Source organism: Homalodisca vitripennis, chromosome X (genome assembly GCF_021130785.1).
Source record: "Homalodisca vitripennis isolate AUS2020 chromosome X, UT_GWSS_2.1, whole genome shotgun sequence".
NCBI classification, from domain to species: Eukaryota; Metazoa; Arthropoda; class Insecta; order Hemiptera; family Cicadellidae; genus Homalodisca; species Homalodisca vitripennis.
The window spans coordinates 57,954,394-57,971,203 of NC_060215.1; the positions used below are offsets into that span (position 1 = coordinate 57,954,394).

At 31.6% G+C, this 16,810-nt stretch overlaps 1 protein-coding gene across 3 annotated transcripts in view; it reads right to left on the bottom strand.

Moving 5' to 3' along the window:
- LOC124369037 (RILP-like protein homolog) overlaps positions 1 to 16,572 on the bottom strand; it is a 55,639-nt gene extending 39,067 nt beyond the window's left edge. For all 3 annotated transcript variants that reach the window (XR_006923033.1, XM_046826717.1, XM_046826716.1), the window contains exons 1-4: positions 15,976 to 16,572; positions 12,600 to 12,723; positions 8,727 to 8,854; positions 1,271 to 1,474 (exon numbers count right to left, since the gene is read on the bottom strand). Coding sequence is in view for 2 of the 3 variants with exons in the window: in XM_046826717.1 (XP_046682673.1) it covers positions 1,271 to 1,474; positions 8,727 to 8,854; positions 12,600 to 12,723; positions 15,976 to 16,263 (744 nt within the window). In the remaining variant the exon portion in view is untranslated. The remainder of the gene's footprint in view (positions 1 to 1,270; positions 1,475 to 8,726; positions 8,855 to 12,599; positions 12,724 to 15,975) is intronic.
- Between the last annotated feature and the right edge of the window lie 238 nt (positions 16,573 to 16,810).

Sequence of the window (16,810 nt, forward strand, 5' to 3'; positions counted from 1 at the left end):
CGCAGTGGAGTCTCCATGATGTTTGGGCAGCAACTGACTGAGAAGCGTGACAATGGGCCAGTGACCGGCGCACCTGTTGCCAACCGAACCGCGCTACATATCCCCGCCCACAGATGCACGCTGTGTTACGTACGCGTCTTTTTACAGAACAGGGAAACTTACTTTTTGGATACCCCTCGTATATACCTAATAATATACCTAAAACACTGTGTATACCTAATAATCTTCCTTTCTATGATGTTTGGAAAATAAATGAATTCAATTCAGAAAAATAAAGAACACAAGCAATTGCCTAAAAAGCACTACCATCGGGCAGACTTCAGTCCAGCATTGCGGGTCCGAGGTCTGGACTGCATGAACGTATGAGACCATGATTTTGCCGATACACAGATATACAAATATCTCATAGGCGTCTCTTTAGGTCTGGTAAAATTCCAACTGACATTCTGGTGTACTCAAAAACCGGGTTGCATCTCTTATCAAACTGTCAAACAGATAATAATACTCGCCAAACTGAACTCTAACCCTATTTATAGGGTAAACACTGTACATTTTAGGTTTGTGCAATATACCCGTCCGGATACCCCATTTCGGGAACTGAAAAAAAAAACACAAAAACATTGCTTGTATCACGGCACTAACACTCTGCCACTTTACCACTTACAGCGTGCCGATCATATAGTGGCTGAACTCTTAAACAAAGTGGCTGAACCCTGAGACAATTGGTCTGCCAACTTTAATTGTCCAATGGGTAATACGTGTTTGGGGGCTTACCACGACAAAAGGGTAGAACTAACCAAGATGAACTTTACTACACCATTGGTTACAACCTTGGATTAACTGGCATCAGATGGGGCTTGCGAATATATTTCGATCTTCATTCACAGTTTCAAGGACCAAGTTGTATAAAATAAGATGTTTCGAGATTAATCAGGTCCTGATTTAAAAAGCTGTCAAATTATTTCTTGATTTAATAAATTCTTAGAGACAGAAAATTTGTTTTTGAGATTTTCCCGGTACGTTAAATTCCCGGCTTATTCCTGGTTTCCCCAGTCGGATGGCCACTTTGGGTGATATAGTAAAAAAGATGCCGTTTTACTGAGCTGTTAGGCAATACTTTTTAAATCTGAACTGTAATATGTATAATATTTAAAAAATACAAATTGTATGGCACTTGCTTATTTTGAACGTATCAAAAACTGTTAAAAGCAATACACAGATATAGTAATATCCATGAATACAATTCAGTTGCATTTAATGGTGTACATACACAAGCATTGAAGAGAAGAGCATTTTCTTGCACTGCTTCGCCAAGTTGTTCCCTCAAAGCTATATTGGCATGGCTTAGATCTTGTATCTGGGCGAGGAAGTCTGCCCTCTCATCCACAAGCCCACGCACCTGGAACTGCATTAGCCGCTGCTTGCGACTCATTTCTTTCTTCAAATTCGTCATCCTCTTCACCTGACTTGATAACTGAAATCATTTAACATATTTCTATTTACCTCATTACATTCCATCAGTTATAACACTTTCATTCATTCCAACATTCTTGAATTTATTTTACAAAGAACAAACACCAGTTACATAAATTTATACAGGTTATTTTATTTTCATGGGTACTATGTGCAATATTAGCATTGATAAGTGACATATTTACAAATTCTTATAGAAACCAGTTTGGTTTTTTGAGAAGACATTACCCAAAGCTTTTAATTGTGTAAGAATCCTTTTCAAAAAATTATAATTTTTTAGTATGAAAGCTAATTACCTAGATTGGTCTAAATAACAATTTATAATGGAAACAAAAAGCATCAATAAACATTTTACAAAGAAAGTATGAATCAAGATGAAGTTTTGTTGGTATTGGGGTACAACAGTATACTATTATACTATTTGCAAGCGGTTACTGACCTTCTCTTACAAACCTCGTTTCAGGAAATAAAGGTTGCCAAGTTGATATGAACAGTAAAAATATTGATACAACTGGTTTGGACAAGAAAGTATTATCATTGGTTCTCAGATTGAATCAGTGATTTAATTCTGATTGCTTCTTTATAAACACATTAAAGCATGAAATATTATATTTTTTAACAGCCTGAAAAAGTGCTGTTAATATTTTTTTAACTTTAATAATAACTTTATAACTAAATTTAAATAATTGTTTGGTTTATTCAGACTGCAATTTATTTGAAACATCATAGAAAATTCTTTGTAACATATAATGATGGAAAATGTCCGAAATCCTGTTATCCTTTCAAACCTGTCATCGTCAATAACAAACTTTATACACTTATTACTAGCTCTAACTATGTATTCATCATTGTACCTAATTTTAGCATCCTTAATTTTTTCATTGTACATCTTCCTTTGAGAACTATAACAATTTCTTAACATTATATTATCTTTATAATATGGCATTTTTAACATATTACTAAGAATATTAAAAATATTTCTAATTTCCTTTAATGATTCATTAAACCGTTTAATATTTCTCTTTTTCTGTAATCTAACAACTTTTTGGATTCATGGGCAGAAATAATTATACAGGATCAAGAAATTATTTATAAAGTATTCAAATCAGCATTAGCATTTCCAATTTTAAAGAGAGGCTCCTAATCAAACTGATAAAACTTTCGAGTGAACATATTTATACTTTCATTATAATTTTCCTACAATATATTTCTTGGGTGTTAATGGCAACAGAGGGTACATAAAACTTAAAATTAAGTATATTGTGGTCAGAAATTTTATATCTACACAAATTGGTTTTAAAACAATAAAAATTAAAACAGCTTTTGTTCTGAGTTGGTAAGTTGTTCACATGATATAAATTAAATAATTCATGAAGATTAACTAACTTAGTTGTATCTTTGTCATTCACGTTTAAAAAAATGAACATAAAAATCCTCCCCAAGGAAAATTTTACAATTGGGTTTCCTGTTAGTAACAACAAATATCAGTCTCAAACAAATTTAAAAATATATACATGGATCAGGGGTTCTATATACAAAAACAAATACTACATTAAAAGTATTGACATATATACAAACAGCTTCAACAAGACGTACAGACCAAGTGTGAAGTATTTATTACTTCATTTAATAAGCAGTCTTTAATCAAAATAGAGGCACCCCCAAACAGCTCATCCCAATAAAAGCTGCAGCTAAACTATTGAATCCTCAGAAAATGAAACTAAGTCAGCATGGTAATTTTTTTAATCTTAACTAGGTAGTCATAGACTACCAGAAAATTTCTCTGAACTAATTGTAACAATGGCATAATATCTGATGGGCAGAATATGTCTGAGTATTTTAGTAAGAAGTTCGTCAACATTTCTAAAGAGATTAATCTGAACCCAAATGTAAACCAATTACTCAAGTATTTGTTAAATTTAAAACCCTGTCCAGTTAAACACTAAAGCTGTTTCAGTTCACACATTATGTAACATAATAAAAAAACTGAAGAACTGAAGTCATAAGGTTGGAATTAAATTCCTGTGGATTTCATCACTTCACCTCTTTCTTTGTTTATAATAAATAGATTATTTGAGACTAATATGTTCCTTACCAACTTAAATAAGCAGAAATAAAACCTATTTTCCAAGAAAGGAAGTAAGCACAATCCAGAATACTCCAGGCCAGTATTAATTTTTCCTTCTTCCTCCAAAGTGTTTGAAAAAGTGGTGACAGATCAAATAATATCTCAATTTGGGCACAATAATATGTTTGCAAATGAAAAATGTGATTTAGAGCTGAAAAAACACAGGCTATTGCAGATTTTGTGTATGGAGAGGGCTTGGATTGGTCACAGGGCATAGCTTCTGTGTTCTGCGATTTGTCCAAAGCCTTTAATTGAAATTCTACTGGAAAAAATTCTATTACATTTTTCTTTCTATATATGGTGCTGGATCAACTCTTATCTTTTGTCTAGATTCTATCACACATTTTTATTAAAAAATAATATATTATTTATATCAGAATGGAATTAATTAAATTGTAGTTTCCCAAAAGGATCAATTATGGGTCCTGTACTACTTTTAATGTATGTAAATGATCTCCCAGCAAATAAGAGTTAAATATAAAATGGACAGTATTTTTTAAAACTTTGGAAAGTATAACTCTGCTTTTTTCCAGATGACAATGTTGAGAAATGTTTGAGTTAAAAACGAAACAATTTATTGCGCTACTTTGCTTCAGTCATGAAATGTGGCATTGAAATTTAGGTAAGTTCTAGTAGGTTGGAAGATATTTTCAAAATCCAAATGAAATATTTAAGAATCATGTTAACCAACAGAAGAACATCATGCAAAGGAATATATAAAGATTTACATCTGTTAACCTGTCCATCAGTTTATGTGTTGAGGTATTTATTCTGTACAAGACAGAATTTCTAGGTTTTCTTTGCAAATCACTACAACCATAATTATAATCTAAGAAATAGAGATATGTTGCACTTTCCAATTCATATACTTCGTTTGAGCGTCCACAACAAAATTATAGAATAAATAATAAATTATAGAATTGGAAAACAATTGTACAATAAGTTGCCTGCTAGATTTAAATCATCCAAAAAGATAATAAACTTAAAATCAGAGTTTGAAATATGTTTAACAAAAAATTACTTTATTGAAGAAATCTATATGATGCAAAAACTTAATAACATTATGAAAAATAAATAAATACATTTCTATATTTTAGTTTGATGACAATGTTTTATAATTTAATAACATTATACATATTTCATGCATCAATTTATACACATTTACTTTGACAATGTTTCATAATGGACTGTAATATTAAGTTCTATTCAAGGGATAAATGGTTGAAAAGGTATTCATAAGAATTGTACATTAAGTACTATTTAATTTTTTGTTACAAATCAAAATTCAGTACTCCCAATGATTTTGTTTGAGACTTCTTAATAAAAGTAAATGTTAATGTCTTTGTAGAAGTTTAGTAAATTTTACAGAGCATAGTAAACACTAATGTAAGTAAACTTATCCATTTGTATTATTTCAACAGCTGAGACAGTGGAGTAGCTCAGAACAGTAAACTTACTAAAAAACAACCAACCTTAATGTTTTCAAACAATATTAAAAAAAAAAATAAATTATATGCTCCTGTACAAAATTATCGCCAAATCTTAAAACAGGTTTTCAATTGCATGAAACTTTATAAGTGGTTTTGGAATGAGTAGTAACATAGAGATAATCAAGACCACTACAAAATAGAGTTAGGGAAGGTCATAATTAAAACCTTTTTTTATATTTCCTTTTGTATGTGTGGTACAAAGGTTAAGCTGGATTTCAGTCTTATTTTACATAAGGTTTGTCAGCATTCCTTCTTGTGTGTAAGTACAGAACTGTGATTACCGGTGATTATTTATTAAGTTTTTAGTGTAAATGTTTCTTTACATGATTCATACCTCTCATAATAATATAAAGTGACAAGGTCTACTAGAGTGCAACAAGGTAGACCATACAGGGAAGTTGCAGAAATGTTACATGCGCATCATACCACGATTCTTAGAGCTGTAAGACGGTTCCAGGAAACTGGATCCGATAAGAGAAGGTCAAGACAAGGCTGGTCTAGGGTGACAAACTAACGAGATGACTGTGTTTAAATTGTAAATACACTCAGAAACACATTCACGACCAGCACATCTCTGCATGGACTAATTAGACGTGTAAGAAATGTCCACATTTCGATTAGTGCAGTGAGGAGACATCTTGACTCGGCTAGGTTAGCCAGCAGAGAGCCAGCTACAGCACAGTTTGACCAGACAGAACCATCTTGCTGAATTTGCATTTGCTCATGATCACGTTAATTGGACTCTTGAATAACAAGTTTTATTCACCGATGAAACCAGAGTGAATTTAAAAAGTCAAGATGGATGTATGTAAGTGTGTAGAAGAAGTGGGGAGAGATAATCTCAAGTGTGCTTTGCTCAAAGGGAGCCTTTTGGAGGCTGCTCTATGATGTTTTGAGGGAGGCACAGGTTTTGAAACCCGTTCAGCAATAGTAACTGTTCGTTTCGTTATGCATCGCTTAATGCATAACGGTACATAATGGATATTTTAAAAGTCCTTGTTATACCATTTGCACCTTTTACTGGTGAAAATGTTCTACTAATGTAAGATAACGCCCGCCCACACAATGCGAGAGCAATTAGATGCTACCTAAGGGAAACTGGTGTGTCCTTATGTATCACACAAAAAAAACAAATTGGACACATTGGATAGGCCTCCTGGGAGTCCTGACATGTATCCTTCAGAACATCTGTGGAACACAACTAAAAGACTGATTTGGTCTCAGTATCACGCACCACAAACTTTACGTGTGGTAGAATAAGCACTCCAGGAGGAGTGGAAAAACATCCTCCAACAAACCACACAAAATCTCTTTCAAGGGGTGTGGCTAATTTGTACTCTATATTGGAATAAACACTTTTACATCATTTTTATTAATAAAACTTGGTTAATCACAAACTAGTTTCCTTTTTCATATGTATTTTGACACCAAACAAACTAAATTTAAGTAAATATAGACCATTTTTCTATTAAGTAAATATAAAATTTGACTTAATTAACATAACCAAATGGTGCGATAATTTTGCTCAGTAGTGTATTATTTCAATGTTGAGACAACAATTTTTAAATGGTGAATACATGCGTTTGTGTTGTATCAGGTTAAATTCACTGTATAAGTGATTAAGTACCAGTGTAGTTACTTTTATTACATATTAGTCTAAAACAATAAGAAAGACCCCAATGGCTCAACCACTTGTGTAAAAATGTGCACTGGTTCAGAATTGATTGAAAACATACATAAAAACAGGTAATACTATAAAATAACACAAAGTGTCTCTATAATATACATAATATAAAACAGATATAAATAAAACATACAATAAAATAAATGTATATCATCGTTTCTATTAATATCAAAATATTATATTATCAATTCCACAATTTAGTAATTAGTATAAAATGTGAATTACACCCCTTGGTTGTATTTCACTCAATACAAAAATTGTTAAAATTTAAAATTAGTGCGAAATAAAAACCAAAACAAAGGGTTATAGTTCACTTTAAATACTAAAATAAAAAAATTTTAATATACTGAAATATAACAACAGCAGATTTTTTCAGAGCGTCTGTATGGCTAATCAATATTAGTGCTTCCGTTTTTTATTTACTGAAAAAAATATGGGTGGAATTTCTTTTACTAAATTGATATGATGTACATTACTAGTAAGTCTATATACTTGAGAAAGAAGCTGAAAACTACATTGCATAATACATTATATTTATGGACTTTTTCAGTTCTATTTTGTAAGAAAATTATCAACAAAAAATAGCTATCCCAAAACTAACAGACAGTTATGTCCAACCAATTCACTTATGACAATTTCAATTTCAGCCTAATTAGTATATTTTAAATCTAAATATATGCATTTTTTAATTATTGTTTAGCTAAAGAAATTCCAATGACATTTTTAAAAATAAACAGTGGACAATTGTTATAGGAATTACTTTGGTAACATACTTATTGCAATTTTACTACATGCACTCTAAAAAATAATTTACATTTTCTAATTTTAAGCATTGAAATAGTTTATTTTGCATATGTTTACTCTAATATGGTGAATGAGATTAAACTTTAGAGTAACTTGGAAAAAAGTTAAAAAGTACAAATTTTTGCTCATCCAAAAAAAAAAACATTAAAGAGTAGGCTATCTGTAGGGCTATATTAGGGTACTATTGTTATCTTTAATACATCCTAAATAAAGAAAAAATTTAATAATTATTTTTACTTTTTAACCGAGACCTTAACTTTACTAGAATGTTACTTTAGTTTTGAGAAAACATAAATTTTTCAATGTAATATATTTCTCCTACTTTACTAAGTGTAAACATTTTCTTGCAGGAGGATTGTAACAGTACTATCACTGTATTAATAGTATGCCCTCCAGTACAGCTATGTAAAAGGCACAGATCATACCAGTGACTGTTCACTGTTATTATAAGGTTTTTAACCGAAATAATTATTGATTACAAGTAAATTTTCACTGATTTTACAGCATACATTGAGGATACTGTATGTAACTATTTCACAGTTTAGTAAAATAATTATGAAGTTTAATGTCTGAGCTAATTAGTCATTGGAATTGCCATTGCAATAAGTGTTGGGTGAATAAGATTCTTTGAGCTATTGGAAAATTTTTAATTTGATACAACTAATAATAATCACATTTTCCAACATTAATTTTTATTTTGTGTGAGGCCTTTTGAAATCAATGATTTTATCATCAGGTGGCACCAAATAAAACAGTGTTGGTGCTTATCAGAATAAATCTTGGAGAAAATGAAGGAAAATATGCCAGGAAGAGGACCGTAAATAAGAGAAGTATTGAAAAACTAGTTTAATTATCCAGTTACATGATAAGGGAAATTAGTAAATGCTTTATCTAACATACATTTTGCTGTCTCTGGTATCCAAGTGGTTAGTGTTTCAGATTGTCCTTCCTCAGACCCAGATTTGGGTACAGCATTTTCACATGCTTATCTAACCTCAGCCTGAATAAATGTGATTAACGGCTCCCAGAGAGAGCTTTGAATCATCCAAATTCAAACTATTAGTAAGGTTTATATATATATATATATATATATATATATATATATATATATATATATATATATAAATTTTCATATTATTTCACTTACTTCGTCAATTTCTGAATTTTTTGAGCTAATTTCCCGATCAGCCTTTCTGAGGTTGTCACGTAATTGGTCAACCATTCCCCGAAGGCGTTGAAGAGCTGCAATATCTACTTCTGGAGCCATTTGTTGAGCTGAGAACATAACACATGTAGATTAACATTTTCATCTGGACCAAATATTCAAAATGCCAAAATTGTTTGTGATATTTTAAACTCGTTCTTTTTTACTCTGCATTTGACACCATTCCCATTGTATGTATAAAATGTATTGAATAAAGTTTGAGTGATGTTTATGGCCAAACCAATAGGCTTAATCAAAACCTAATTTGCCACTATTTTCCTTGCTGAATTTCACGTTAGTTTATAAAAGCTTCACATTTCCAAGCTTCCAAGAAAATTCTAAATTTTCTGTTAATATTTTATACTACAGTAGGAATGGAAAAAGTACAGATTTCTTAACTTATTTTTATGGTAAATCGTCTTAAAATTGTTATTCCTTTAAAACCCCTCATCGGATTGCTTTCAAATTTTAATACAAGGTTAACGAGATTGTTTACTTCATAGTTTACAAATTCCAGAACTTAATTTAAACATTTTAAGATTATGTATTACAAAAAAAAGTAAAGAAAGTTGAATTCAACTCCAGTTCACTTTCCTCTTAATGGAGCATCTGGAATCTGATGCTATAACAGACGCTGCATTAAGAGGAAGGTGAACTGGAGCTAAACTCAACATTCATAATAAATCAACCCTTCACACCATGGCTACGTTGTATGAAGTAAATAAATCTGTGCTTTTTCCGTTCTGATTATAATATAAACTGTTGAAAAATTATTTTATTTATATAAACTAACATACAGTTAAATTACTAAAACCATAGTTAGTTGGATTTTTGATAAGCCTATTGGTTTGGCCATAAACATCACTCTAAGTCGGGGTACATCATTTCTGTGCCGACAGTAGTTACTCATCACAAATACTTTTCATAGATATTTTAAAAATACACTCTAATAGGCTAATAGCGAATACTGAAGAAATGCAGAATTATTCTAGTATTAGTTTGTTTTTATTGGTAGACAGTACATATGAGTATCTGTGTTTTTGCTGCACAGCTTCAATTTATAACGGTCAATTTGTAGAAAGTACTTCTTCTACAACCAAAGAGTTGGCAATTATAACTCTTGGATGCTGGATATTACGGATATTACCAGAAAATGTTTTTATTCATTGAGGATGGCAGGTAGATGGATAATCAAGTTTAAAAAATAAATACAATAACATTATTATAAGGCACTTCTTCCTAGATTTAATAAATACTTACAGTTAGTTACTTTAACATTTTAGTTTACACTATCTTTACACTTTATCTTAGTACTGTTTATCATCATGTACCCATTATTATGTTTTCTTTGTTATATAGCTTCTTTGCCATGCATGTCAAATAAATAAACTAGACCCAATATTCTACTGTATATAAAGGGTTAAACATATCACATGTTTTGTGAATAATTATGCCATCTACAATCTGTAGTAAAGATTGAGTTTTTACATTGAATAAGTTTATGATTTGTCAAAGACTTTATACTAAATAATCCAACTCTAGAAGTGGATATATATTTGTTAGGAAATGTGCAGTGTACATAAAGTAAAATTGTTTTTTGAGAGTTGATGGCCCAGACCTGACATCAGACTTTGGATATAAGTTAGAGATAGTGTAGGTTCAAATCCTGTCTGTGACCGAAGTAGTTTTTATCAGTACTACTCCTCTTTATTATACTTAACATACTTACTTACTAAGATAAGATCTTAGGTTTACTTGATAAGATCTTCACACAGGCCAGTGGCCCATGATAATGGGCAGAAAGAAGTCTTAAAAACTCCTTTTAAAACGGTCTTAAAACCTACTATCAAAATGTGAAGACTATAACATATTTAAATAGCTTTTTTAGAGCACTCCAGTGCTTTTAAAACACTCCAGTCTGATCCGGCTAAAATTGTGTTCTTAGTCTGTACACTTAAAATTAGAACTAACTTGACACCAAATATTTACCAAAAACATTATTTATTTAACCTCAGGATCAAGCTCTGATATTAATACAACTGCTATATACTTAAATATACTTTAAATATATTATTGTCGTGGGTATCAAGTTACCTCAGTAATCGGTCTATCACTGTCAGGATTGGTGCATCTACATCGGCTGCTTTCTCACCGTCATAGGGAGTTCCGCAGGGTTCCTTATTGGGCCCATGCCTCTTTAATGTCTTCATAAACGACCTTCTGGACACTGTCAGTGTAGAAGCCTTGCAATTCGCCGATGACTGAAAAATCTTTGCTGAAGTTACTTCAGTAGAAGACTCCCAAAGAATTCTAGAAAGCTTGTCAGCGGTGAAGGATTGGTGTATTAGAAACAATATGTCTGTGAACCCCAGCAAGTGCTCAGTTATCACATATCATAGGAACAAGTCTCCGTTGGTTACTTCTTATTTCGTCTCTGGTTCCCAAATTTCAAGAACCCAACATGTAAAAGACTTGGGTGTTTATTTTCAAAATGACATGGGGTTTTGTATACACTTGAACCACATCTGCAATCGAGCCAACAAAATGTTGGGTTTTATTACAAGGTTCTCCGGAGGCATCAGTAGTCCTGCTGCGTTTTGTTCCCTGTACTCTTCTTTTGTGAGGCAGCTTGTGGAATATGCCAGTCCTGTGTGGTCCCCTTACACAACCGGTGCTAAGATGAGACTGGAGGATCTTCAACGCCGCTTCGTTCGCTTGGTTGGTGTCCGGCTTGGCTTCAACTACATGGAGGTTCCGGTTCGGGCTTTGTCCTGTGAGCTGAATCTTCCTTCCCTTGCTCTTCGTCGTGATGTCGCTGATGTTGTCCTTCTTCTGAAGATAATCAACGGACTAATACAGTGCCCTGACCTTCTAGCTGAGATCGACTTTAGGGTTCCAACGAACACCAGATCTCGTGATCTCCTGAGTCGTAGATATCACCTCACGAACTTTGACTTCAACAGTCCCCTAGAAAGACTTGTCCGCCTGGGGAATCTAGTGGGCGCGGAGTGTGATCCCTTCTTCCACGGAATCCCTCAAATCCGAAGTCGGGCCTTCAGAATTCTAAGCATCAGTGATACTTAATACTTGTCGTTCTAGTAGGTAGTGTCCAGTCCTGATTATTATTGTTTTTTTTTTTATTTTATATATATATATATATATATATATATTTTTTTTTTCTCTTGTGTGTTTAATCCTTGTCAATTATATTGTTGTTATTATTTTGTTGAAAGTTTGTTATAGTTGTATGTATGTGTATATATATATATATATATATATATATATATATATATATATATATATATATATATATATACGGTATATATATATATATATATATTTAATGTTTTTCTTTATATATAGTTTATTTTTTCTCTACTGTTATTATTATGTTGTTAATGATTTTGTTGATTTATTATCATTATAGCTTTATATAGATTTTTTTTATGTTATAACCTTTATAGTCTATTTACCAAAGTATTACTATATTTATAATTATTGTTAATATCTTGTTGAAAGGTTTTTGTTATATATCTTTATGCATATTTCACTCTGTTATCCGTCATTTAGTCTATTTTGCCACGCACTGGTTTTGTTTTCTGATCAATAATTGCTAAACTTGTTCAATTTTTCTTTTTTTTAACTCTATGTTAATTTAATAGTAGATCAAGTAAGCATTGTCTAAGTCTTGAGCCTTATGTTATTGGTATATTTGCCTTATGAATTGGCTGCTTGCCGTTAATAAATATATAAATGTAAATGTAAGTATATTTAATATTTTCACAAATTCATTTCATTCAATTATGAGTAGCCTACCTGGTAAGTCTTGTTTAGCAGCCAGAGCGTTCTTCAGCTTGCGGTTTTCATCCTGCAGAGTGTTAACAACTGATTCTAAATCTTGAGTTTCCTTTTTCCAATGTTCTTCTATTAATTCAAGCTCCTGAAAATAATCAGCCAGTGAAAAAATTACTTTTTGACTGCCACAATACATTTTAAGTAATTGATTTTATAAAATAAACTAATAGTACAAGGGTTAGCCTGTTGAGTTGGAGAATTACTGAATGGCTCTATTCCTAAGCAAAATTACCTGCCCAATGGGGCTAGAGACTTAGAATGGTGGGGTGTGCAAAGCACCTGATGTCTGGGCATTAGACCTAGTTCATAACATTATTTTGCTTCCAAATATCTGCAAAGATAAGTAAGTAATTTGATAATAAGACCTCAAGTAATTTTATGTGTTCCATGGCCATCAAAAGTTACTCAGGTTTTCGTACACTGGTTTGGTTTTGGTGTTATTAACTTCTGCTCATTTAATTATCCTAAATACTAGGGTTAAAAATAGCACCATGTAATTCCCTAGCAAAACAAAAGTACAAACCATTTAATATGACTTCAAGTAGAAAAATGTCAAGTAAAGAAATATTTTTAACTATTCTGAGGAAGCAGAACAATTTAATATATGTAGGTGTAGGCTTTTAAGTTTTTTTCTATAAATTGGATACACTTGATTACTTTATAACTCCATTCATTGATTCTGGAAGCCATGAACAGAGAAAATACAAAAACTCTTCCGGAAATTCCGTCAGAGGGTGATTGCAATAGACAGATTTCTATGAAATTTTCCTAAAATACACTACAGTACCCTAATTAGAATCTTTATCAGGTTGGAATAAATAATAAATTATCTATCTATAAAAGTTTAGACAGGAAAAATAGAAAAAACCTATATAACTGATCAATCGACAAGGGCATGCATTTCATGCAGAATTTAGGATCATTTTATAATTAGTGCCAAATTCAAAGGTTGAAGACAATGGTAAGATTTTTTACGGGGTGTATGCTAGAAAGATTTAGTGGTGTCATTGTGCAGCATTTTTCAAGCCATTTCCAAAAATGCATAACACTATAGGGATCTTGATAACATTGTCTTTACCCATGTCAAAATAAAAAGTTAAATTCATTCCTTCTAACAATAGTACAATGAAATTAAAAACCTGTTAAGAATCCAATGAGTTTAAAGTCAAAAATGTTGTGATCTAGAAATGAATAAGTTTAGTCAAATTCAGTGGTTATATAACCGTCGTCTATGTCAACAACTGGTGGCTGACCTATATGCTTGAAGAAGAAAAAACCAATGATAAATTAAAGGTTTCTTTTTTAAACTCAGTCAGTAAAGAAGACAAGATAGTATTATTTGGCTTCCCGTGACATATTTTCTATGTAAAGTAAATCCAGTAACTCCAACCGGGTGAACATAAAAATTATCACATGAAGAAGAATAAAAAAACCATACAAGATTTCGCCCACTTTAGTCACTTTCTAAAGAGCCTTTCTAAAAAAGAGTCTGCATGTTAAAAACTATGTAACTTGAGTGTATTATTTCTGTTATGTAAGCTATCTATAAAATATTAATTGGAACTTTACTTTTTCTACGTCTTAATAGCATTTTCAATAGTGTATTATTTAAACAATTAAGTGTTTAAACTGTAGTCCACTTATAATACATTAAACTTTTTATCATAATTCATCTGTAAATTATTCTAAAATTTCACCTAGCTAAAATTCTTTACTAAAAGGCTCCTTTTTTATTAACAATATACCTGAAACTTAAAAAATTAAATTAGGCTTTCACAAAGTAATTGTAAAAATTAAGATACCTTAGATGAATTTTATAGAGATATTTATATTGTTATGTCTATCATATAAATTTCACCTAGTCTTCCTTTCAATTTAATATAACCATAAATCCATCTGGAATGTAAAAGTCATAGAGGAAATTCGAATGTAAGGAACAGTTGTGACCCCATTAGGAAACGTATATACTATCAATTAACCTATATAAAAACACTATTTGAGAATATTTTCAAAATTTTTAAAGAAGCAAATTTTTAAAACTTCAAAATTTAACTTTTTATTTTGACATCGGTAAAGGAAATGTTATTAAGACCTCTGTAGTGTTATGCATTTTTGGAAAGGGCTTGAAAAATTCTGCACAATGACACCATTAACATCTTTCTAGCTTATTTAAGAGAGATGCTCAGGTTAAAGTGTATAAACCTGTCGATTTTTAGCTTTTTTACAAACTTTAATGAGGCGTAATTTTGAAACCAGATGAGATATCAAGTTGAAATTTGGTATTTTTCTCAGACTAAATATGGAGTGTACTAGTATACCATAATTCATTAAAATCTGAGATGGTGAGGTAAAAAGTGTGTTGATTTGACATGGAATGGACTACATTGAGTTTTCGTTACACATGAATATAGATAATTTAATAATCATGAATACTGATAATTCAGCTGTTGGACGCTTTATACTGACGGCCACACATTTGTAATATTACGTCATTACTGACTTTTATTATACTTATACTTTTTCTACATCTTGGTTTTAAGATGACGGCGGTTCAAATATCGGAAAAAAATAGTTATATCTCAGTTTTTATTTGTGTTTTTCTTGTAAAGTTGTAAAAAACAATATTTCGCAACATTTAGCTATCTCAAAGGTTTTGTTTACAAGTATTAAAGCTGTACAATCAACCTAATGAAATTAACATATATACCTAACAAGACATATATGTATGTTTATTTATGTATAAATGAACTTCATAATCTTATAAAGACAGCAATACCAAATCATTGATGGATTGAATATAACAAGTATTAGTTATGAATTTCTACAAGAGCACTTGCAAAACATGAAATAATGTCCTAAAACTACAGAAATTGCCAAACCTATGTAGGGTTGAGGAGGATTGGGAGAGATATAGTTGTGTGTGTGTGTGTGTGTCTGTATACAGCAGGTGGGACAATTTAAACCATTTCTCGGTACTCAGACTGTGGGCTGTATTAGCCTATCACAGAAATGGTAGAAAACAGGAAACGATCATACGATCATGCTCATGTGACCTAGCGGTTAGAGTGTACGATACTGACATATGGAAAACCTTAAGTTCCTCAAATCACCAGTATTTCCAAATTCGGAGCTTGAATAATGAAAGAACCAATATTCACTGGAAAATTTAAGAACTGACTTGGGTGTTACATCTGGGTTACAACCCTAATAGCCCTAGGTCTATGATTTCTTTCCTTAAAATCTGTCTCACTCATTCAACAGAATTATCAAATATGGACTGAGCTATTCATACAAATAACATCACACTGACTGAAGAGTTAAATTTTTAACAACTTACCCTTTCATACCGAAGTCTGTCTTCTGCTTTTTCTAGTTTATCACTTTCCAATTTTAGTATCTTTGCTTCCAAATCTTGGACATTAGAATTTTCACGTTCATTTTTTGTGGCAAGCACTTCTAAGTGTTCTAAAGCTGTTATCACTTTGGGCATCAGCCCGGTCACAGCTTCAGATCCATAGCAATCTATTATCTTTTCAAATTCCTTACCAATTTCAGATGCAATGTCATAAACGTCAATGACCGACACCTCAGATTCATAGTCCTCCATACTTTCATTAAAAGGCATTAAGTTCTGATTAGTCGCTACAAACACTGTCTCTACCAAGATAATGTCAATTTAAAACCACTGCTTAAGTTAGAGATGACTCATAAAGTGCAATTGAACGAAGCAGAACTCATCATACAAAAAAATTTGTATTTGAATTCAATAGAATTTCCTATCTTTCTCAATAACAAATGATACTAATGCACGACTAAACCAGAATTTGAGAGAATCTCGATTATTATACCACTATCAAAAGCACACACATACACAAACAGTTCAATACAAATCCCTCAATCATCACTTGTCACTAACAGAGCCGAGATTTGTCTGCTTTGGTTGAGCAAAGGTCAAAAAACAACACATATAGGAATACTGTTGGGACATGATATGGGGTGATTAGATAAAACAGCTGTTTCACAGTCATGTAAACTAACCACAGTATTGTAGTTGTTTGACCCAGTGAACACCATGTTAAACATCCATGTTAAACACCGCCCATATTTTAAAGTACTACAGATTTGGATAAAGGCTTTAATTATATAGCAATCACTGAGAAGATATTGCACCC